General features: G+C 37.5%; 1 protein-coding gene across 1 annotated transcript in view; it reads right to left on the reverse strand.

Annotated features, from left to right (window-relative positions):
• TEX11 (testis expressed 11) overlaps window positions 1-25271 on the reverse strand; it is a gene marked incomplete at both ends in the record, with an annotated part of 320506 nt that overhangs the window by 23979 nt on the left and 271256 nt on the right. The window contains 3 exons of the mRNA XM_082682068.1: window positions 11978-12098; window positions 13270-13378; window positions 14629-14778. Of these exons, the coding sequence (XP_082538194.1) occupies window positions 11978-12098; window positions 13270-13378; window positions 14629-14778 (380 nt within the window). The remainder of the gene's footprint in view (window positions 1-11977; window positions 12099-13269; window positions 13379-14628; window positions 14779-25271) is intronic.

Below are 25271 nucleotides of genomic sequence, written 5' to 3' on the forward strand. Positions count from 1 at the left end.
ATATATACACACAATGAAATATTAGCCATAAAAAAGAACGAAATATTGCATTTGCAGCAACATGGATGGACCTAGGGAATATCATACTAAGTGAAGTAAGACAGAGAAAGACAAATATTCTATGTGGAAGGTAAAAAATAACACAAGTGAATCTACATACAAAATATAAACGACTCACAGACATAGAAAACAAACTTATGGTTACCAAAGGGGAAGGGAAAGGGGAGGATAGATAAATTAGGAGTACTGGATTAACAGATACAAACTACTATACATAAAATAGATAAGTAACAAGGTCCTACTGTATAGCACAGGGAATGATATTCAGTATCTTATAATAACCTATAATGGAAATAATCTGAAAAAAAACATATATATAAAATAATCACTTTGATGTATACCTGAAACTAACACAATATTTTAAGTCAATTAAACTTTAATTAATAAAAAAGACAGAGACTGAAGGTTGAGGTTCAAAATGGCAGCACAGTAAGACCATGAACACAGTTCCTCTCACAGACACAACAAATTTTCAGCTATATTTGGAACGGTTTTCCTTTGAAAAAGACCTGAAAACTAGATGAATAGCACCTCCACAAACAAAAGCTAAAAGATAAACTTTGAGACAGATAGGAGAGGCAGAGACATGGTCTTGCCATGGATTCCACTCTAGGAGCAGTGACCCAAAGTGAGGAGGGATACCACAATATGGTATTTTCCCTTGAGATGTGAAGGGATTGAACCCCACATCAAGCACCGCAATCCCTGGGTCCAGCACCAGAAAGACAAGCTCCCAAAATGTCTGGTTTTGAAAATCAATGGGGATTAAGAGGTCAGAAGAATCACAGAACTACAGAGAACAAGAAACCTGCTCTTAAACAGTTCATGCACAATCCATTTCACATGGAGATCCAGAGAAAAAGCAACAGTTTGAAAAGCACCTAAGCTATAAGTAAGGGAGACCCACTTACTAATCTTAAAGTAGCTGCTGGGGAGGCAGGAACCTCCTGAGACTTTTCCCAGGGACGGAAGCATTGGCTGACACCATTTTTCTTTTCTTATTTTTTTCCTTCGGTATGCAGGCCTCTCACTGTTGTGGCCTCTCCCGTTGCAGAGCACAGGCTCCGGACGCGCAGGCTCAGCGGCCATGGCTCACAGGCCCAGCTGCTCCGCGGCATGTGGGATCTTCCCAGACCGGGGCACGAACCCGTGTCCCCTGCATTGGCAGGCAGACTCTCAACCACTGCGCCACCAGGGAAGCCTCTCTTTTCTTTTTTTAAATTTATTTTTTTATACAGCAGGTTCTTATTAGTTATCCATTTTATACATATTAGTGTATATATGTCAATCCCAATCTCCCAATTCATCACACCACCCCTCCCCCCACCACTTTCCCCCCTTGGTGTCCATACGTTTGTTCTCTACATCTGTGTCTCTATTTCTGCCCTGCAAACTGGTTCATCTGTACCATTTTTCTAGCTTCCACATATATGCGTTAATATACGATATTTGTTTTTCTTTTTCTGACTTACTTCACTCTGTATGACAGTCTCTAGGTCCATCCACGTCTCTACAATGACCCGATTTCATTCCTTTTTATGGCTGAGTAATATTTCATTGTATATATGTACCATATCTTCTTTATCCATTCGTCTGTCAATGGGCATTTAGGTTGCTTCCATGACCTGGCTATTGTAAATAGTGCTGCAATGAACATTGGGGTGCATGTGTCTTTTAGAATTGTGGTTTTCTCTGGGTATATGCCCAGTAGTGGGATTGCTGGGTCATATGGTAATTCTATCTTTAGCTTTTTAAGGAACCTCCATACTGTTCTCCACAGTGGCTGTATCAATTTACATTCCCACCAACAGTGCAAGAGGGCTCCCTTTTCTCCACACCCTCTCCAGCATTTATTGTTTGTAGATATTCTGATGATGCCCATTCTAACTGGTGTGAGGTGATACCTCATTGTAGCTTTGATTTGCATTTCTCTAATAATTAGTGATGTTGAGCAGCTCTTCATGTGCTTCTTGGCCATCTGTATGTCTTCTTTGGAGAAGTGTCTATTTAGGTCTTCTGCCCATTTTTTAATGGGGTTGTTTGTTTTTTTAATATTGAGCTGCATGAGCTGTTTATATATTTTGGAGATGAACCCTTTGTCCATTTGTAAATATCTTCTCCCATTCTGAGGGTTGTCTTTTTGTGGCTGACAACATTTTGCAATCATATCCTAACTTGGTGATGACAGAGCTGGCAGGTGTCATTTTTGGTGCCCTCCCTCTAGCCTGGTTACACCATTGGGCATGCTCTGCACACCCTGCAAAACAGCCTGACTGGGTGAGCACCTTGAGCACCCACCCACTTCACACACAGCTGCCCCACACCTGGGCCAGGTGAGAGCACTACCCCCCTCCCCCGCCTAAGCGCAGCAGTTGCGATGCAATCAGACCAGGCGGGTACCCTGTGTACTGTCCACCTGTGCAGCAATCTCACCACAACTGGGCCATGAGAGCACCCTGAGTCCACCCCCACACCATGCAACAATTGTTCTGCAACCAGGCCAGGCATGTGCCTCATCCCCAACCTTCCATGAAACAGCTATGCTACAATCAAGGGGGTGAGCACACACACCTTGCCTCACCCTCCCCATTAGCAGCTATGGCCCCACAAGAGCCCACACAAGGGACACCTCTTGAGTGTCTGGCTCTGATGTCCGGGGAGAATGTGTTTCCAGGCCCCATGGATCATCTGCTACACTAGAACCCTCCTTCAAGACCTGGGGAGGTAGCTGTTTCGCCTAATATACATAGACAAACAAAGAGTCAGACAAAATGAAGAGACAGAAGAATATGTTCCAAACCTAAGAACAAATCCCCAGAAAAAAGACCTTAATGAAATGGACATAAACAACCTGCCTTATAAAGTGTTCAAAGTAATGGTCACAAAGATGCTCACCAAACTTGGGAGGATACTGGAAGAGAAAATATAAGAAAGAAGCAAACAGAAGTAATATCTGAGCTAAAAAATACACTTGAGGGGTTTAACAGCAGACTGGATGAAGTAGAAGAACAAATTAGTGAGCTGGAAGATAAAGCAATAGGAATCACTCAGAGCAGCAAAATGAAAAAAGAATTTTAAAAAAGTGAAGATATTTTAAGGGACCTCTTGGATAACATCAAGAGTATTAATATGCACATCAAAGGTGTCCCAGAAGGAGAAGAGAGAGAAGAAGGGCTGGAAAAATTATTTGAAGAAATAATGGCTGAAAACATCCTCCATCTGGGGAAGGAAACAGACATCCAGGTCCAGGAAACCCAGAGAGTTCCAAATAAGATGAACCCCCCAAAAAACACACCAAGATATATTATACTTAAAATGGTAAAAGTTAAAAATAAAGAGAGAACCTTAAAAGCAGCAAGAGAAAAACAACTTACTACATAACAAGGGAAACCACATAAGACTGTCAGCAGATATTTCAGCAGAAAATTTACAGGTTAGAAGAGAGTGGCATGACATATTCAAAGTGCTGAAAAGAAAAAACTTCCAATCATGAATTCTCTACCCAGCAAGGTTATCACTCAGAATTGAAGGAGTGATTAAGAGTTTTCCAGATAAGCAAAAGCTTTAACTCCTTTAGGAGTTCATACCACTAAGAAGGCCTTACAAGAAATGTTAAAGGGATTCTCTAAGCTGAAAAAACAGGCAGTAATTAATAATAAGAAAACAGGGACTTCCCTAGTGGCACAGTGGTTAAGAATCCGCCTGCCAATGCAGGGGACACAGGTTCAAGCCCTGGTCTGGAAAGATCCCACAAGCCGTGGAGCAACTAAGCCCATGCACCACAACTACTCAGCCTGTGCTCTAGAGCCCGCGAGCCACAACTAGTGAGCCTGCATGCCACAAGTACTGAAGCCCGTGTGCCTAGAGCCCGTGCTCTGCAACAAGAGAAGCCAGTGCAATGAGAAGCCCACGCTCACTGCAACTAGACAAAAGCCCGCGTGCAGCAACGAAGACCCAATGTAGCCATAAATAAATAAATAAATTTATAAAAAAAAAAGATGGGCAGAGGACCTGAGTAGACATTTTTCCAAAGAATACATAGAGATGTCCAAGAGGCACATACATGAAGTGATGCTCAACATCATTAATTATTAGAGAAATGAAAATCAATATCACAATGAGATACCACCTTACACCTGTTAGAATGGTTATTTTCAAAAAGACAAATAAGTGTTGACGAGCACGTGGAGAAAGGAAAACCCTTGTGCACTGTTGTTTGGAATGTAAATTGGTACAGCCAGTATGGAAAACATTATGGAGATTCTTTTAAAAATTTAGACTAGGACTACCATATTATCCAACTATTCCACTTTTGGGTATTTATCCAAAGAACATGAAACACTAATTCAAAAAGATATATGCACCCCTATGTTCGTTGCAGCATTATTTATAATAGCTGAGATATGGGGAAATCTAAGTGTCCATGGATGGATAAATGGATAAAGATGTGGCATATATGTGTATATGTGTGTGTACACACACACACACACACACACACACAGTGGAATGCTACTCAGTCATAAAAATGAATAAATCTTGCCATTTGTGACAACATGGATTGAGGGCATTATGCTAAATGAGTCTGAAGAAAAAAGATAAATAGGCTATGATTTCACTCATATGTAGAATCTAAAAAATAAAAACAAAACAAATGAAAAACAAAACAAATTGAAAACAAACTCATAGATACAGAGACTAGATTGGTGTTTACCAGAGGGGAAGAATGCTGGGGATTGGGCAAAAGTGGTAAAGGGAGCCAATTATATGGTGACAGATGGTAACTAGACTTTTTGAGGTGATCACTTTGTAGTGTATACCAGTGTTGAATTATAATGTTGTACACCTGAAACTTTTAATATAATTAAAAAAGAGAGAAAATTAAAAAAGAGAGATTGGCAAAGTGGATTAAAAAATGTGTTGTCTATATGCTGGCTACAAGAAATTTCCTTCAAATATAACATTATAGGCAGACTGAAAATAAAAGGATGGAAATAGGTATATTATATAAACAGTAATCAAAGGATAGCAAGAGTAGCAATATTATATTAGTTATTGTAATTTCAGAGCAAAGAAAATTACTTGAGACAGACAGGAACATTATACAATGATAAAAGGTGAAATCCACAAAGAAGACATAGCAATCATAAATGTGCATGCATCCAATAACAGTGTTACAAAATATGAAGCAAAAACCAATAGGAGTGAGAAGAGCTAGATAACTCCACAGTTATAGTTGAAGATTTTAATGTGCCTGCTCAACAAATAATAGAACAATTAGCCAGAAAATAAGGAAAAGTATACAAGAACTTGGCAACACCATGAACCAGTGAGATCTAATCAACATTTATAGACTACTCCTCCCAACAACAGCAGAATACACATTCTTTTCAAGTGCCCATGGAACATTTACTAAGATCATATCCTGGGCCATAAAATAAATCTCAAAAAGTTTAAATAACTGAAATTATACAAGTTGTGTTCTCTGACCACAATGGAATAAAACTAGAATTCAGTAACAGAAAGATAACAGGAAAATCTGTAAACACTTAGAAACTAAACAACACACTACGAAGTAATCTATGGGTCAAAGAGGAAGTCTCAAAGGAAATAAAAAAATACATTGAAGTAAATGAAAATGAAAATACAATATAGCAAAATTTGTGGGCTACAGCTAAAGCAGCTCAGTAAGGGAAATTTACAGCACTAAATACATACATTAGAAAAGAGGAAAGGTCTCAATAATTTAAGTTCCCATCTCAAGAACCTAGAAAAGAAGAGCAAACTAAATGCAAAGCAAGCAGAATGAAGTGAATAATAAAGAGCAGAAATCAACAACACTGAAAATACAAAGGCAATAGAGAAAATCAATGGAGGAGATGGTTCTTTGAAAAGGTGGATAAAATCTACTAACTCTTGGCAAGAATGACAGAGAGAAAAGAAGGGAAGATGTAAATTATCAATATCAGGAATAAAACAGTAAATATCACTACAGACCCTGCACACATCAAAAGAATAATAAGGGAATAATAATACAAAGAACTCTATACATATAAATTTGACAACTTAGGGGACTTCCCTGGTGGTGCAGTGGTTAAGAATCCGCTTGCCAATGCAGGGGTCATGGGTTCAAGCTCTGGTCTGGGAAGATGCCACATGCCATGGAGCAACTAAGCCCGTGCACCACAACTACTGAGCCTGCCCTCTATAGAGCCTGCATGCCACAACTACTGAAGCCCACGTGCCTAGAGCCCGTGCTCTGCAACAAGAGAAGCCACCACAGTAAGAAGCCTATGCACCACAACGAAGAGTAGCCCCTGCTCAGTAGCCCCCTACTTGCTGCAACTAGAGAAAGCCCGCATGAAGCAATAAAAACCCAATGCAGACAAAAATAAATAAATAAAATAAATTTTAAAAAATAAAATGCTGATGTTGTCAGCCTTGGCCCTACCAATTTATATATAAAAAATTTTTTGACAACTTAGACGAAATGGGTCACTTCACTGAAAAACACAAATTATCAGAAATCACCCAATATAAAATAGATAATGTGAACAGTCTATAACTATTAAGGAAATAGAATATGTAGTTTTAAACTCTTGAAAAAAATCTCCAGGCCCAGTTACACTGCAGAATTCTACCAAACATTAAGAAAAGAACTGACATAAATTCTACACAATCTTTTCCAAAAATATGAGGAAACACGTTGCAATTCATTTTATGAATCTAGTATTACCCTGATACCAAAACCAAAGACTGTACAGAAAAAGAACTACTGACCAATGAATATAGATAAAAAATCTTTAACAATATGCTAGCAAACAGAGTTCAGCAATATATAAAAAGAATTATGGGAGGGAGGGAGACGCAAAAGGGAAGGGATATGGGGATATATGTATATGTATAACTGATTCACTGTGTTATAAAGCAGAAACTAACACACCATTGTAAAGCAATTATACTCCAATAAAAATGCTAAGAAAAAAAAGAATTATACACTATGACCATGTGGGGTTTATTCTAACGATGCAAGGCTGGTTCAATATTTGAGATCAGTCAATGTAATCCCCCATATTAACAGGTTAAAGAAGAAAAATCACATGATCATATCAATTGATGCAGGAGAAGCATGTGACAAAATTCAATACTCATTCATGAAACTAGCAGAGAAAAGGAATAGTGGGAACTTCCTCAACTTGATAAAGAGCTTCTACAAAAATCCTATGGCTAACATTATACTTAATGGTGAAAGACTGAATGTTTTCCCCCTAAGAGAGTGAACAAGGCAAGAATATCCACTCTCATTACTCTTAACTAACATGGTGCTGAAAGTTCTAGTCTGTGCAGTAAGGCAAGAAAAAGAAAGAGAAGGCACATAGATTGGAAAGGAAGAAATAAAACTGTCTCTATTTGCAGATGACATGGTTGTTTACATAGGAAATCCTAAGGAATCTTCAAAGAAAATTCCTGAAATGAGTGAGTTCAGCAAGGTTGTGGGATACAAAATAAACACAGAAATAGCAACTGCATTTCTTCATACTAGAAATTAACACAGGACACCACTTACGATCACTCAAAAAAAAAAAAACCCCACAGCACTTAGATATAAATCTAACAATACATGTACAGGAATTGTATGCTGGAAACTACATAATGCTGATGAAAGAAATAAAAAATCTAAATAAATGAAGAGACATACCCTGTTCATGGATTGGAAGATTCGGTATAATAAAGATGTCAATTCTATTTTTAAATTGAGATATAATTAAAGATGTCAATTCTTGATATAAAGTGTACTAGGTTCGATGGAGTCCTCCCCCAAAATTCATGTCCTTCCTGGTACTTCATCATGTGACCATATTTGGAAATAGGGGCACTGCAGATGTAACTAAGTTGAGATCATACTGAAGTAGAGTGGACCCTTAATCCAATAATGGCTGTGTACTTATAAGAAAAAGAGAAAGACAGAGGGAGAATGCCATGTGGTGACAGAGACTGGAGTTATGAATCTATAAGCCAAGGAATACCAAGGTTTGCCAACAACCATAAAAAGACAGGACGAGGCAAAGAAGGATCCTCTCCATAGAGCCTTCAGAAAGAGTATGGCCTACTGACACCTTGATTTCAGACTTCTGGCCTCCAAAACTGTGAGAGAATAAATTTCTCTTGTTATAAGTCACCCAGTTTGTGCTAATTTGTTATCACAGTTCTAGGAAACAAATACAGTTTAATGCAATTCCTATCAAAATCCCAGGAGGAATTTTTGTAGATTTAGACAAGATTATTCTAAAATGAATATAGAAGGGCAAAGGAACTAGATAGCTAATAACAATAAAGTGGGTACAATCACTCTACTTGCTTTTAAGACTTATTGTGTAGCTATAGTAATCAGGTACTCGCAGAGGGACTGACACATAGAGAAAATAGAGAACTCAGTAAGAGACTCACAAACATGCCCAACTGATTTTTTGTCAAAAGTACAAAAGCGCGGGCTTCCCTGGTGGCGCAGTGGTTGAGAGTCCGCCTGCCAATGCAGGGGACGCGGGTTCGTACCCCGGTGCGGGAACATCCCACATGCCGCGGAGCGGCTGGGCCCGTGAGCCCTGGCCGCTGAGCTTGTGCGTCCGGAGCCTGTGCTCCACAACAGGAGAGGCCACAACAGTGAGAGGCCCGCGTACAGGAAAAAAAAAAAAAAAAAAAAAAGTACAAAAGCAATTTAATGGAGGAAAGACAGCCTTGTCAACAAATGGTGCTAGAGCAACTGGATATCACAGCAAAAATGAACCTCAACCTAAATCTCACACCTCATACAAAAATTAACGTAAAATGTATTATGAACTTAAATGTAAAATATAAAACTATAAAACTTAAAAAAAGAGGAGAAAATCTTTGGGATATAGGGCTAGGCAAAAAGTGTACTAGATACCAACTTGAGCCTCTCCTTTGAACTGAAATTCCTAGCAAAAGCAGGTAAATAAGACGTGTGTTCTGGTGGAAAGAGCCCTGGAACTGAGGTCAGACGGTTCTAGTTCTGATTTTCATTCATTAGCCATATGAACTTAGGCAAATTGGTAACTTGACTTTTTTGAATCTTAAAAATTTCCTTATTTGTATATCAAGGATAATACCAGCATTTCCTACTTCATAGAATTACTGGGGGGCGGACTGTCAAATGAAATAATGGATGTAAGAATGCTCTGTAAAATGTAAAGTATGATAGTGTGGGCTTGAGGTTTTATATTTGTGCAATAGCCATTTTGCCACTGTATGGAGGCACTTGATAAAGGTTATCTGCTTAATAAATAATGAATGAGTGACTGGTCATCAGAAAAGTCAAATAAGGGCAAATTTTTTTCCAAGTATTTAAAACAAAAGGGATGCATAGCACATTCAAACAGTAAAAAGCAACATATACTATGTAAAGAGCCAAGAGGGTTATTAAATTAATCTCTGTATAGAAAAGCTAACTATCCCATCATGTTTCAGGGAATTAGCAATAATGGATGGGAGGCTGGTCAAAAAACTAAAAAAATATTAACCTCTCTAACAGGCAACCCAAGATTCGGAGAGATGGAACAGTAATACATTAGACAGAATAAAAGTGGCAAAATGCTCAGAGCAGTTTTGGCCTTATATAGCGACTATGGAAATTGATCAATTTGAATTTATAGTACAATTTAATTTTAGTTTGTATTTGTTACTATGGCAAACACATCTGAAGGTCCAGATGAGGCTCATGGCTTAGAAATTTAATTTTCTCTTCTTCCCAAAAGAAAGTTAAGATGAGGGGAAAAAAAAGATGTATATATCTCCAAAATGTTCAATGCTAAAGTTTTTTTTTAAACTTAAATTTACACAGGCCATAATTACATAGCTCCAGAATTCTGGGTTTCTGTAAGATGATGCTAGTTTGTACCAGGTTGTCACCCTGCTATATTGTTCCACCATCTGTTGTGGTTTGCAGACGTTTGTATATGAAGAAGCAGTTGGGCAAGTCAGGAGCCTTGGATATTAACATGGACTCAAGTAATGACTTTTGTGTGACTTTAAGCAAGCCATTTGACCTTCTTAATATTTTATAGCTCCCTTATAATAACAGTACTACCTTACCTTACCTGTGTATGAGTTGTTAAAGTTCACAACACATATTATTATTTTAATTGATCCTTAAAACCTCAGTATGGGAGTCAGAAAAGGTATTATTTCCATTTTACAAATGAGAAAACTGAAGTCAAACAGCAGAGGAGGAATATCCATATGCAAAAACAAACAAATGAGAAACCATTTAGACCCTTACCTCATACACCATAAACAAAAATTAACTCAAAATGAATCACAGACCTATATGTAAGAAATAAAACTATAAAAGCTACAAGAAAACACAGAAGAAAATCTTTGTAAATTTGGAATAGGCAAAGACTTCTTATCATGACTAAAAACATGACCCATAAAAGAAAAAATAATAAATTGGTCTTCATCAAAATTCAGAATATTTGCTTTTTAAATGCTGCCATTAAGAAAATGAAAAGACAAACCAGAGACTGGGAGAAAATATTTACAAATAGTATATTTGATAAAGGATTTGTATCTAGAATACATAAAGAACACATAACTTACTGAGAATCTAATTTAAAAAATGGGAAAATAATTGAATAGATATCTTTCCAAAAAAGATAAACAAATGGTCAATAAGCACATGAAAAAATGATCAACAGTGTTAGCTATCACGGAAATTCAAATCAAAACCACAATGAACTACCATTACATACCCACTAGAATGGCTATAATAAAAAAGATGGACAATAACAAGTGTTAATAAGGATGTGGAGAAGTTGGAACCCTCATACACTGCTGGGAGGAATGTAAAAGGTGCAGCAACTTTGGAAAACAGATCGCAGTTCTTCAAAAAGTTTAGAGCGTTACCATATGAGCCATTAATTCATGTACTCAAGAAAATTGAAAACAAACCTTTGAAAACGAAGACTTAGACACAACTGTTCATAGCAGCATTATTTGTAATAGCCAAAAAGTGGAAACAAATAAAATATTTATCAACTAGTGAGTGGATAAACAAAATGTGACATACTAATTCAATAGCCTATAAAAATATTCTATTTATTCAGCAATAAAAAGGAATGAAAGAGTGATACATGCTACAGCATGGGTGAACCTCAAAAACAGTAAGCTAAACTGAAAGAAACCAGACACAAGAGGTCACAAATATGACTCCATTTATATGAAGTGTCTAGAATGAGAAAATCTATAGAGCTAGAAAGCAGATCAGTGGTTCCCTGGGCCTGAAAATGGGAGCAGGGATTGACTGCAAATGGGCAATGGGAAAATTTTTGGAGTAATGAAAATATTCTAAAACTGGATTATGGTGTCAGTTGCATAACCATACATTTACTAAAAATCACTGAATTATATACATATAATGGGTGAATATTACAGTATATAAATTACATCTTAATAAAGCTGATCTAAAAATTACTGAATAAACCTGCACTGAAAAGAAAAAAAAGCAGCAGAGGAGGGACTAAAACACAGGTCTTCATTGTTCCTTCTACTCTATTATCACCTGTCTCAGAAGTGGTAGAATAATAATAAACTTTTTCAAAGGGTTAGTCTCATCACAGGGGAATAATTCTACCAGGTTTTGAAAATACAAAGTAATTCAAAATGCCAGATGGTACTGCTACTTCGACCTAATCCATAGTATACCTGTATTAGAAATTTTCTACTTTTAACTATTTACATTTCACAAACCCAGGGAAATTTTATAGTGTGTAACCACATTTTAATACAAATTTATTTACATTAAAACTCATATCGAAAAGCATTATTCTATGTAATTTCTAATACATAAGATCATTTAGTTCTTTAAAATTAGCTTAAAGTTTAATATCATTGTTTGACTTACAGTGTGGCTAATAAGGCTCAGAGCATCTTCACAGCAGCCCCAAATTTCTTCCAGGGGACAGAGTTCTTCATTCGGCACCCCATCTGGCACGAAGAGGTTAATCAAGCTGTGCATACATTTGCTGAAAATCAAAAAGAGAAAACGCATCCCATAAGGAAAGAAATCATTGACTTCATGGCTAAGATAAGTAAAATCTGGATCTCATCCCAGACTAAGAGCTTCAAAACACGTCTGTTCTTCCTTCAATTTTATCTGGCCTCCAAGCTCAGAAGACAGATTTTTGAAGATATAAAGGGGGCTGACCAATCCTTCCTTTTATTATGCCTACGGTTGTCTTTCACTATATATATATTTTTTTTAGTTTCCTGAACTAAGGAGTTGTGTCTGTTTACTATATTTTATGAGCTGGTTTAATCTACAGATACTTTAAAGCATCTCGTTACATCCTCAAATGCAGAAGGGAATTGGGATTTAAATTGGGAGTAATTCCAGGAGAACTCTCTCATGTCTCAGAAAAGGAAGACTGTAATGAAGTTTTCCAGAGAAAAATCACACAATATCTATTTTCCCCCATGTCTAGGCGTAGAGAACATAAAATCTTCAATAAATACTATTTTATATTACGTACAGCACTTATTGGTCCTTAAAGAAAGGTGCTTAGAAAAAAATATATGAGGTAAATGTAGCAAAATGTTAACATCTGTTAAATTTGAGTGGTGGATACACTCGTGTTTGTTATATTAATCTCTCTACTTTTCTGTATATTTGGCATATTCAGTAATGAACGAAAGAAAGGTACTTAATTAGTAATTTTATTATATATACAGGCTCACACAAAGAAGCAACTTTCTCCCTCTTTTCTCCTTTGGGAAAACCAGACTCCTTTACCTTGCCTTGGTCTATCACACAACTCTAAATATGGAGCTATTCTGAGGGCTTTTTAGTCCAGGAGTTACAGGAGTGGCCCAATCATCTTTTGAGTCAGTTGAGTATGATTGATGACTTATGGGACATTGACTATAGCACTTTTGGCTATCAAAAACTAGGATTCGGGCTTCCCTGGTGGCGCAGTGGTTGAGAGTCCGCCTGCTGATGCAGGGGACACGGGTTCGTGCCCCGGTCCGGGAAGATCCCACATGCTGCGGAGCGGCTAGGCCCGTGAGCCATGGTCGCTGAGCCTGCGCTCCGCAGTGGGAGAGGCCACAACAGTGAGAGGCCCTTGTACCGCAAAGAAAAAAAAATAACAACAAAAAAATAAAACTAGGATTCAGTGTTGAATTATATTTACTAACCTGTATCTCAAAACATCAACTGATTCTTTCTTTTTGTGGAGAAATAAAGCCTTTTTCAAGGCCTTTAGAGCAATAGAAGGATAGTGTGCAGGCATTTCCATTGCTAATGCTACAGGAAGGGAAGCAAAAAGATTGTGAATACCATAATCTCATCCATCACAGTTTTCATCTCACGTTACAACTAACTTTCTCTAATGAAACTGACCTGAGACAGATGAACAAAAACAAATAAATAAACAAAGACAAAAACCCAAAAATGAATTTTATAAAATGATGAATCCATGGTGGCTTTCAGAGATAGCTTCTACTTTCTGGGCAGAGTAACATGGTAGGATCACCAGGTTATATTTTTTCTTCAGCAAACATCAACAGAGAACCTACTGTTTCTGTAAGCCTGCGCATAGTCATACAGGTGAAGCAATAATCTTAGGAACCAAAGTGAAGGAGGGGCACACTAAGAAGGAAACAGAAAGCAGATAAGTAAAAGGGTACTAATCAAAAACAGATTTATACTAAATATACTGTTTCTGCCTAACATTAAAAACAGGAAACACTTGACATAAGAGTAAGTATCAGAGGTAAAACCCCTAAAACTTCTAGACGCATTTACCAGGCCTCTAGAATTGGAGTTCCATTATACAAGGAACAGTGGTCACCATCACATGTCTATAAAGTATACGCCACCAGCTCCACAGGTCTAGAAATTCTGTCTTGGCAAGACAAGGAAAGGTAAATGTGACTCTTGTGCACTTGGGGCTACCTAATACCTTTATTAGCCACACATAGGCCCCTGAGGAGGGTGAAAGATATAAAGGGAACATAATGAGGCCATTTCTTGCAGTATATCCTCATAGAGGCTCTGAGCCCCCCAATACTACTTATAGCCCAATGACAAATTTGAGGTTGGCAATTGTGTTAAAAATATCACCAATATTTCTCTGTACACTTTCATAAACGGCTAAGAGTGTATTACTTTTGATTAGTGAAGCAGCTGATTGCCTATTTCTAACTAGCTGAGCAAAACTAACTTTCTGAAGTTTGAGCTACCTCTATTGTGTAGTTATATTATTCGATTCTACACATAAAATAAATATGAGCAATGCACTTTGCTAGGGTTTATAAGTACAACAAATACAAGTAATTATTACTCATGACCCTAAGGAGCCTAAAGAAAAAGATAAATGCACAAACGATTATAATACAAAATAGTTTGAGAATGCCATTAGAGAAGGAGAAACAAAGTGCTATGAGGATACATTGCTTCCCACCTGGAGGAAAGAGAGAAGAGAGAGAAGAAAGAAAAAAGTAGTACGACTTAAATGGGTACCAGTCTTCCAAAAACATAAATACAGCTCTTACATGCGATTGTTTCCAATGTTTTACTTTCTAAATGAGGCAGTTCCCACACTGATTCCAGGAAGCTGTCCAGTAATGGGTCATTCATTTTGGCTTTAACTTCAAACTCATACAGCAGAAGCAATGTCTCACATGGATCACTTGAGAAGTCCCCTAAGAAAGGCAAAAATGCAACATTCTCTGTGATTACATTTTATCATTCTCTTCTATTCTCTCTTCTGGGGAGATTTTCCTATTGAGGAAAATTAATTTTACTTATAATTTGAAGGTTATCCCAGCTCCTGTAGACAGATCTTTTACATTTTAAAATATATAAACTCATCAATACTTTCACACCCTGAAATGCATTCACTAGAGTTGTCTACATTTCCTGAAATTATTACGATGATATTCCTAAATAGCCTGGAAAAGTCTTGTTGCTATCTAATTCAAATACGTTTACCTGCCTTACTTTAATGACTGAGTTAACCAGAAAATACAGTGCAATATAAACCAACTGTGGTTTTATTTTAAACAAAGCAAGGGGAAGTTTCCAAACTGCTTCATTTAGTCAGTCAACAATATTTCTTGGTTATCGCCATGGGCAGAATCTTGTATCAGGTAGCATCTACCATACTATGTGAGATGGTTTCCAATCACCCTTGTTAGACTGAACGTTTTCAAAAGTTTGGAGGTATAGCATACATACAATAAACTGAGGGAAGTGCATTAATCTTAAACAAACAGGGTGATGAATTTTTATATATGTTCAAACCACTACCCAGATCATGATACAGAACTCTTCCAACACTCGTGCTCCTTTCCAGTCAATACCACCTTTGCAGAGTTAACAACTATTTTGACTTCTATCACTACTGATGTGCATTTTTTGTTATTGAACTTCAGTGATAGCATGTATAACTATAATCAACTTTTGAATATTGACCTGTATACTGTGACTTGCTTAACTCATTTATTAGTTCACATAACTTTTTTGTAGATTCTTTGGACTTTCTATATAGAGAATCATGTGTCCTCTGCAAATACAGATAGTTTTATTTGATCTTTTTCACTCTATGTATGTCTTTTCCCACTCTTTCGCTTGCCTTATTGCATTGGCTAGGACCACCAGGATGATGATGACCAGGAGTGGTGAGAGTAGACATCCTTGACTTATGTCCTTAGAGGGAAAGCATTCAGTCTTTCATCATTTAAAATGACATTAGCCGTAGGTTTCATTTTTGTGGATGGTCTTTATCAGCTGGAGGAACTTCCCTACTATTCCTGTTTAGCTGAGAGTTTCTATAATAAATGGATGTTGAGTCTTGTCACTTAATCTGTTGATATGGTGAATTAAATGATTGAGTTTACAATGCTGAACCCAGGATAAAACTTACTTGGTTATAATCTATTATCCTTTTCATGTTTTACTAGATTTTAAACTATGAATTCAATGGGTATAGGACAATTCAGGTTATCTATTTCTTTTTGTGGGAGCTTTGGTAGTTTGACTTTCAAGGAATTTGTCAATCTCATCTAACCCTTCAAGTTAATGGGCATAAATTTCTTCAGAATATTCCCTTGTTATCTTTTTTTTAATGTCTGCAGCATCTGTAGTGATGTCTACACTATCATTCTTGATATTGTTAATTTGTGTCTTGATCTGCCTGGCTAGAGTTTTCTCAACTGCACTGATCTTTTCAAACAAAAACAACAATACAGCTTTTGGTTTCATCAATTTTATCTATTATTTTCTGTTTTAAATCTTATTGACTTCTGCTCTTATATTACTCCTTTCATTCTGCTTGATTTGGTTCAATTTGCTAATTTTTTCCCTAAGGTGGAGGCTTATTTAAGATCTTTCTTTTTCTAATAGAGGCATTTATTTCTACAAAGTTTTGTCTAAACACTGCTTTAGCTGTATCCTCCAAATTTTTTTTGTTTTGTTTTTTTGCGGTACACGGGCCTCTCACTGTTGTGGCCTCTCCTGTTGTGAAGCACAGGCTCCGGACGCGCAGGCTCAGCGGCCATGGCTCACGGGCCCAGCCGCTCCGCGGCATGTGGGATCTTCCCGGACTGGGGCATGAACCTGAGTCCCCTGCATCGGCAGGCAGACTCTCAACCACTGCGCCACCAGGGAAGCCCCCTCCAAATTTTTATATGCTGTGTTTTCATTTACTTCCATTCAAACTATTTCTAATTTCCCTGAGAATTTCTCTTCAACCCATTTGATTATTTAAAAAGTATGTTTTTTAAATTGAAGTATAGTTGATTTACAATATTATATTAGTTTTGGGTATACAACATAGTGATACAATATTTTTATAGCTTACACTCAGTTTAAAGTTATTACAAAACAATGGCTATATTTCACTGTGCTGTACAATATATCCTTGTTGCTTATCTATGTTTTTGTTGTTGTTGTTGTTGCGGTATGCGGGCCTCTCACTGTTGTGGCCTCTCCCGTTGCAGAGCACAGGCTCCGGACGCGCAGGCCCAGCGGCCACGGCTCACAGGCACAGCCACTCCGCGGCATGTGGGATCCTCCCGGACCGGGGCACGAACCTGTGTCCCCTGCACTGGCAGGCAGACTCTCAACCACTGCGCCACCAGGGAAGCCCTGCTTATCTATTTTATACATAGTAGTTTGCATCTCTTAATCCCATACTCCTGTCCTGCCCCCTCCCCACTTCACTCTCCCCAGCGGCAACCACTAGTTTGTCCTCTGTATTTGTGAATCTGTTTCTGCTTTGTTATGTACATTGGTTTGTTTCATTTTTTAGATTCCACATATAAGGGATAACATAGAGTATTTGTCTTTCTCGGTCTTACTTATTTCACTAAGGGTAATATTCTCTAAGTCCATCCAAGTTGTTGCAAATGGCAGAATTTCATTCTTTTTTATGGCTGAGTAATATTCCATTTTATATATTACACCACATCTTCTTTACCCATTCATCTGTTGATAGACACTTAGGTTGCTTCCGTATCTTTGCTATTGTAAATAATCCTGCTATGAACATTGGGGTACATATATCTTTTTGAATTATTGTCTTCTTTTTTTGTAGATATATACCCAGGAGGGAATTGCATGATCACATGGTAGTTCTATTTTTAGGTTTTTGAGGAACCTTATACTGTTTTCCACAGTGGCTGTACCAATTTACATTCCCACCAACATTGTACAAGGGTTCCCTTTTCTCCACATCCCCACCAACATTTGTTATTTGTAGACATTCTAACAGGTGTGAGATGATATCTCATTGTGGTTTTGATTTGCATTTCTCTAATGATTAGTGATGCTGAGCATCTTTTCATGTGCCTGTTAGCCATCTGTATGTCTTCTTGGGAAAAATGTCTATTTAAGACTTCTGCCCTTTTTTTTTTTTTCCGGTACATGGGCCTCCCACTGCTGAGGCCTCTCCCATCGCAGAGCACAGGCCCTGGATGCGCAGGCTCAGCAGCCATGACTCACGGGCCCAGCCGCTCTGCGGCATGCGGGATCCTCCCGGACTGGGGCACGAACCCGCATCCCCTGCATCGGCAGGCGGACTCCCAACCACTGCGCCACCAGGGAAGCCCTTCTGCCCATTTTTAATTGGTTTGTTGGTTTTTTTCTTGATGCTGAGTTGTATGAGCTCTTTATATATTTTGGATATTAACCCCTTATTGATCATATCATTTGCAAATATTTTCTCCCATTCCATAGTCTGTCTCTTCGTTTTGTCAATGGTTTCCTTTGCTGTGCAAAAGTTTTTATGTTTAATTAGGTCCCATTTGTTTATTTTGCTTTTATTTCTTTTGCTGTAGGAGACAGATCCAAAAAATATTGCTATGACTTATGTCAAAGAGTGTTCTGCCTATGTTCTCTTCTAGAAGTTTTATGGTTTCAGGTCTTACATTTAGGTCTTTAATCCATTTTTAGTTTATTTTTGTGTATGGTGTGAGGAAATGTTCTAATCTCATTCTTTTACATGTGGCTGTACAGTTTTCCCAGCACCACTTATTGAAGAGACTGTCTTTTCTCCATTGTATATTCTTGCCTCCTTTGTCATAGATCAATTGACCGTAGGTGCATGGGTTTATTTCTGGGTTCTCTATTCTGTTCCACTGATCTATGTGTCTATTTTTTTGCCAGTACCATGTTGTTTTCATTACAAATAAATGTGTTGTTTTGATTACAATAAATGTGTATTCTGGTGTTGTTGGGTAGAGCATTCTATAAATATCCATTAGATCAAGTTGGTTGATAGTGTCATTTATGTCTTCTATACACTTGTTGAGTATCAGTAGCTTTGTAGTACAGTCTGAAGTCAGGGAGCATGATACCCCAGCTTTGTTCTTTTTTCTCAAGATTTCTTTGGCAGTTTGGGGTTTCTTGTGGTTCCATAAAAATTTTAGGATTATCTGTTCAAGTTCTGTGAAAAATGTCATGGGTTATTTTGATAAGGATTGCCTTAAATCTGTAGATCACTTTGGGTAGTATGGACATTTTAAACAATATTAATTCTCCCAATCCAAGAACATGGGATATCTTTCCATTTCTTTGTATCATTTTCAAATTCCTTCATCAATGTTTTACAGTTTTCAGAGTATAGGTCTTTCACCTCCTTGGTTAAGTTTATTCCTAGGTATTTTATTCTTTTTGATGTGATTTTATTCACGATTGTTTTCTTGCTTTATCTTTCTGATAGTCCATTATTAGTGTATAGAAAAGCAACAGATTTCTATATATTAATCTTGTATCTTGCAACTTTACTGAATTCATTTATTAGTTCCAATACTTTTTTGGTGGAGACTTTAGGGTTTCTTATATATAGTATCATGTCATCTGGAAATAGAGTTTTATTTCTTCCCTTCCAATTTGGATGCACTTTATTTCTTTGTCTTGTCTGATTGCAGTGGCTAGAACTTCCATTGCTATGTTAAATATAAGTAGCAAGAGAGGGCATCCTTGTTGTCTTCCTGATCTTAAAGACTTTCAGTATTTCACCATTGAGTATAATGGTAGCTGTGAGTTCGTCATAAATGGCCTTTAATATGTTGATATATGTTCCCTCTATATCAACTAGAAGTATGTTGTTTAATTTCCAAATATATATTTGGAAAAATAGAACTGTAAAATATATTTTACATATACTTTATAAATTTATCATTTAACTCCATTATGGTAAGAGAAAATACTTTGCATGATTTCAATACTTTTAACTCTTTTCAGGTTTGTTTTATGGTTCAGAATATGGCCTATGTTGAATGATCCACGTGCATTTGAAAATAAATGTGTATTCTGGTGGTGTTGGGTAGAGCATTTTATAAATGTCAATTAGATCAAGTTGGTTGATAGTGTTAGTTATGTCTTCTATATCCTTGTTGAGTATCTGTTGACTTATTCTATTGACTCCTGTATTGGAGTCTCTCTCCAACCACAGGGTGGATTTGTCTATTCCTCCTTTCAGTTCTATCAGTTTTTGTTTCATGTATTTTGAAGCTCTGTTGTTTGGTACATTACAAATTTAGGATAGTTATGTTGTCACGTTTAATTGACCACTTTTTCATCATATCCCTCTTTATCCTTAGTAATATTCCTTGCTTTAAAGTGTCTTCTCTGATAATATAGCCATTCCAGCTTTCTTTGGATTAGTGTTTGCATAGTGTACCTTTTTCAATTCCTTTTATTTTTAACCTACCTATGTATTCATATATAAGTGGGTTTCTTATAGACAGCATGTAGTTTTGGGTGTTGATTTTTTAGCCAATCTGACATTCTTTATTTCTTTTCTTGATCTTTTAATTGGTGTGTTTAGACCAGGGGTGAGCAAACTACAATCTATGGGCTGGCCGCTTGTTTGGCAATAAAGTTTTCTGGGAATCCAGTCATGTTCATTTGTTTAAATATTATCTATGTCTATTTTCCTGCCTATAATGGCAGAGTGGAGTAGTTGTGCCTGAGACCCTATGGCCTGTTAGCTGAAAATATTTACTATTGGGTCTTTAAGAAACATGTCCTGACCTCTGATTTAGATGATTTATATTTAATGCAATTATTGATATAGTTGGGTGTTCTTGAACTTTATTAAACTGAATTATACTTAGAACAATTAGAAGATCAAGAAGGAAACATGTCTTGAAAAACACTGTAAGCCAACTAGAACTACCAGACCTTTAGAGAACACTCAACAGCAGCAGAATAGACATTCTTCTCAAATGCATATAGAATATTCTCTAGAATTAATGATATGCTAGGTCATAAAACAAACCTCCATAAATTTCAAAATATAAAATGATACAATGTATGTTCTGTGACCACAGTGGAATGAAATTAGAATAAGAAAAAAGAATTTGGGAAACTCACAAATATACAGAAAGTAAACAAGACACTTTTAAACAACCAATGGGTGAAAAAACAAATCAACAGAGAAATTAGAAAATATTTTGAAAATGAAGACACAATATAATAAAACTAATGGGATGCAGCTAAAGTGCTTAGATGGAAAATTATATTCATAAACATATAATTAGATTGGTAAACATATACACATATAATTAATTATATCTTTACAGAAAATATGCTGTACACCTTAAACTTATATAGTGCTGTATGTTAATTATACCTCAATAAACCTGGAAAAAAATAAAATGAAACTTAAAAGAAGGAAAAATTGATTTCAAATCAATAATATAACCCTCCACATTAGTTAAGAGCAAACTAAACCCAAAGAAGTAGAAGGTAGAGAATAATAAAAATTGGAGTGGAAATGAATGAGAGAATAGGAAAACAATAGAGAAAATTAATGAAACCAGAAGCTGATTCTTTAAAAAGACAAACAAAATTGACAAAACTTTAGCTAGATTGACTAAGAAAAAAGGAGAGAAGCCTCATTGCTAGAATCAGAAACAAAAAAAGAGACATCATTACCAACCTTAGAGAAATAAAAAGGATTACAAAGGAATGCAATGAAAAATGTATGCCAAGGGTCTTCCCTGGTGGCGCAGTGGTTGAGAGTCCGCCTGCCGGTGCAGGGGACGCGGGTTCGTGCCCCGGTCTGGGAGGATCCCACATGCTGCGGAGCAGCTGGGCCCATGAGCCATGGCCGCTGGGCCTGCGTGTCCGGAGCCTGTGCTCCGCAACGGGAGAGGCCACAACAGTGAGAGGCCCGCGTACAGCAAAAAAAAAAGAAAAAGAAGAAAATGTATACCAATAAATTGGACAATCTGGATAAAATGAACAATTTCCTAGAAAGACAAACTACTGAAACTGACTCAAGAAGAAACAGACATCTGTACAGATGTATAATGAAGGAAGACATTGAATTAGTAATTTTAAAAACTACAGGGACTTCCCTAGTGGTCCAGTGGGTAAGACTCCACACTCCCAATGCAGGGGGCCTGGGTTTGATCCCTGGTTGGGGAACTAGATCCCACATACATGCTGCAACTAAGAGTTCGCATGCCACAACTATGAGCCTGCATGCCGCAACTAAAGATTCTGCATGCCACAAGTAAAAGATCCCACATGCCACAACTAAGACCCGGCACAGCCAAAATAAATAAATAAATAAATATTAAAAAAAAAAAAACTACAGAAAAAGAAAAGTCCAGGCTTATACAGCTTCACCACAGGACTGGAGCAAACATTTAAAGAATAATTAATACTAAGTATTTACTAATTCTTTCAAAAATTGAAAGGGATGGAACATTTCACAACTTATGTTATAAGGCCAGGATTACTATGATACCAAAACCAGACAAAGATATCACAAGTAAAGAAAATTAGACAAAGGTCTCTTATGAATATAGACACAAAAATACCCAACAAAATACTAGTATTCTGCATCCAGAAACATATAAAAGAATTATACAGTGTGATCAAGTGGGATTTCTCCCAGGAATGTAAGGTTGCTTTAACAAGTGAAAACCAATTAATATACCATATCAACAAAACAGAGACTACATGATGATCTCAATAGAGGTGGAAAGCATTTTACAGAATCCAATAAACCTGATAAAACACTGTCATGATAAAAACAATTAACAAACTAGGAGTGGAAGGGAACTTCCTCAACCAGATAAAGGGCATCTATGAAAAAATCACAGCTAAAAACATACGTAATGGTGAAAGACCGGATTCTTTCCCTCTAAGATGAAGAAAGAGACACATATGCCCACCCCTACCATTGCTATTCAACACTGTACTGTAAGTCCTACCTAAAGAAATTAGGCAAGAAAAAGAAATAATAAACATCGAGACTGGAAAAGAAGTAGTGAAACTATTAATACACAATGTGATCTTGTAAATAAAATTCCTAGGCATTCCAGTAAAATACCATTAGAACTAATAAAGAAGTTTAATAATATTAATGTACAAAAATCAATTCTATTTCTATACAATAGCCATGAGCAAAATGAGAATAAGATTAAGAAAACAATTCCATTTATAATACCATCAAAAATAAACTATTTAGGATTAAATTAAAGAAGTGCAGGACTTGTACACTGAAAACTTTAAAACATCATTGAAAGAAATTAAGGAAGATGTAAATAAATGGAAAAATATTCCATGTTCATGGATTAGAAGGCTTGACATTGTTAAAATAGCAATACCCCTCAAAATGATCTATATATTCAACAGAATCCCTACCAGAATCCCAGCTGGCTTTTTTCTTTTTTCAGAAACTAACAGGCTGATCCTAAAATTCATGTGGAAATTCAAGGGATCCAGAATAGCCAAAACAATCTTGAAAAAGAAGAGCGCACACACACACACACACACACAAACAAAGAAGAAAAAGAACACATTTGGAGACTAACATTTCCATGTGTCTATGGTCAACAATTTTCTATAAGGAGACAAAGACCATCCAATGGGGAAACAATAACTTATTTTCTTTCCTTTTTGGCTGTGCCGCATGGCTTTCAGGATCTTAGTTCCCTAACCAGGGATTAAACCCGCAACCTCAGAAGTAAAAGCACAGAGTTCCAACCAATGAACCACCACGGAATTCCCAAGAATAGCTTTTTCAAAAAAATGGATCTGTATAGCCACATGGAAAATAATGAAACTGGACCCTACTTCATACCACATACAAAAGTTAACTCAAAATGGATCAAAGACCTACATGTAAGAACTAAAACTATAAAACTGTTTAGAAGAAAACATAGGAGTAAACCTTTATGACTTTGGATTGGCAGTTATTAGATATGACACCAGAAGCAGGAACAAGAAAAGAAAAATAGATAAATTGTACCTCATAAAAGTTAAAAAAAAAAAGTGCTTCAAAGGATGCTACTGAGAAAAGGAAAAAACCCACAGAATGGGAGAAAATATTTGCAAGTCATGTATCTGATCACGGACCTGCATCTAGAATATATAAAGGACTCTTATGACTTAATAATTTAAAAAACAATTAACAATTGGGCAAACGATCTAAACAGACATTCCTCCAAAAAATACGTACAAATCGCCAATAGGCATATGAAAAAATGCTCAATACCATTAGTTGTCAAGAAAATCAGTCATTGGGACTTCCTTGCTGGTGCAGTGGTTAAGAATGCACCTGCCAATGCAGGGAACAGGGGTTTGAGCCCTGCTCCGGGAAGATCCCACATGCCACAGAGCAACTCAGCCCGTGCACCACAACTACTGAGCCTGTGCTCTAGAGCTCCCGAGCCACAACTACTGAAGCCCGAGTGTCTAGAGCCCATGCTCTGCAACAAGAGAAGCCACCACAATGAGAAGCCCGCACACTGCAACGAACAGTAGCCCTTGTGTGCCACAAGTACAGAAAGCCCACGTGCAGCAACGAAGACCCAACACGGCCAAAAATAACTAATAAATAAATTAATTTTTTAAAAAAGAAAATCAGTCATCAGGAAATCAAAACCACAATGGGATATCACTCTACACTCAGAAGGATGGCTAGAATCAAAAAGTCAGATAATACAAGTGTTGGCAAGCTGGTGGTGAAATCAGAAGCCTTACACAACTGGTGACAATATAAAATGGTGCAGCCACTTAGGAAAATGGTCTGGCAGGTCCTCAAACAATTAAACAGAGTCACGGAGAGGGGAGCTTAAAGATGGTGGAAGAGTAAGACGTGGAGATCACCTTACTCCCCACAAATACATCAGAAATACATCTACATGTGGAACAACTCCTACAGAACACCTACTGAATGCTGGTAGAAGACCTCAGACCTACAAAAGGCAAGAAACCCCCCACGTACTTGGGTAGGGCAAAACAAAAAAGAAAAAAAACAGAGACAAAAGGATACGGATGGGACCTGCACCAGTAGGAGGGAGCTGTGACGGAGGAAAAGGTTCCACACACTAGGAAGCCCTTTGCGGGTAGAGACAGGGGAGTGGACACGGTGTGGGGGCGGCGAACTTTGGAGGCACGGAAGAGAGCACAGCAACAGGGGTGCGGAGGGCAAAGTGGAGGGATTCCCGCACAGAGGATCAGTGCTGACCAGCACTCACCAGCCCGAGAGGCTTGTCTGCTCACCCGCCAGGACCAGTGGGGGCTGGGAGCTGAGGCTCCGGCTTTGGTCGGATCCCAGGGAAAAGACTGCAGTTGGTTGCGGGAACACAGCCTGAAGGGGGCTAGTGCGCCACGGCTAGCCGGGAGGGAGTCCGGGAAAAAGTCTGGAGCTGCCGTAGAGGCAACAGAC

Source organism: Grampus griseus (genome assembly GCF_964374135.1).
Source record: "Grampus griseus genome assembly, chromosome: X".
In the NCBI taxonomy this organism is placed as follows: Eukaryota; Metazoa; Chordata; class Mammalia; order Artiodactyla; family Delphinidae; genus Grampus; species Grampus griseus.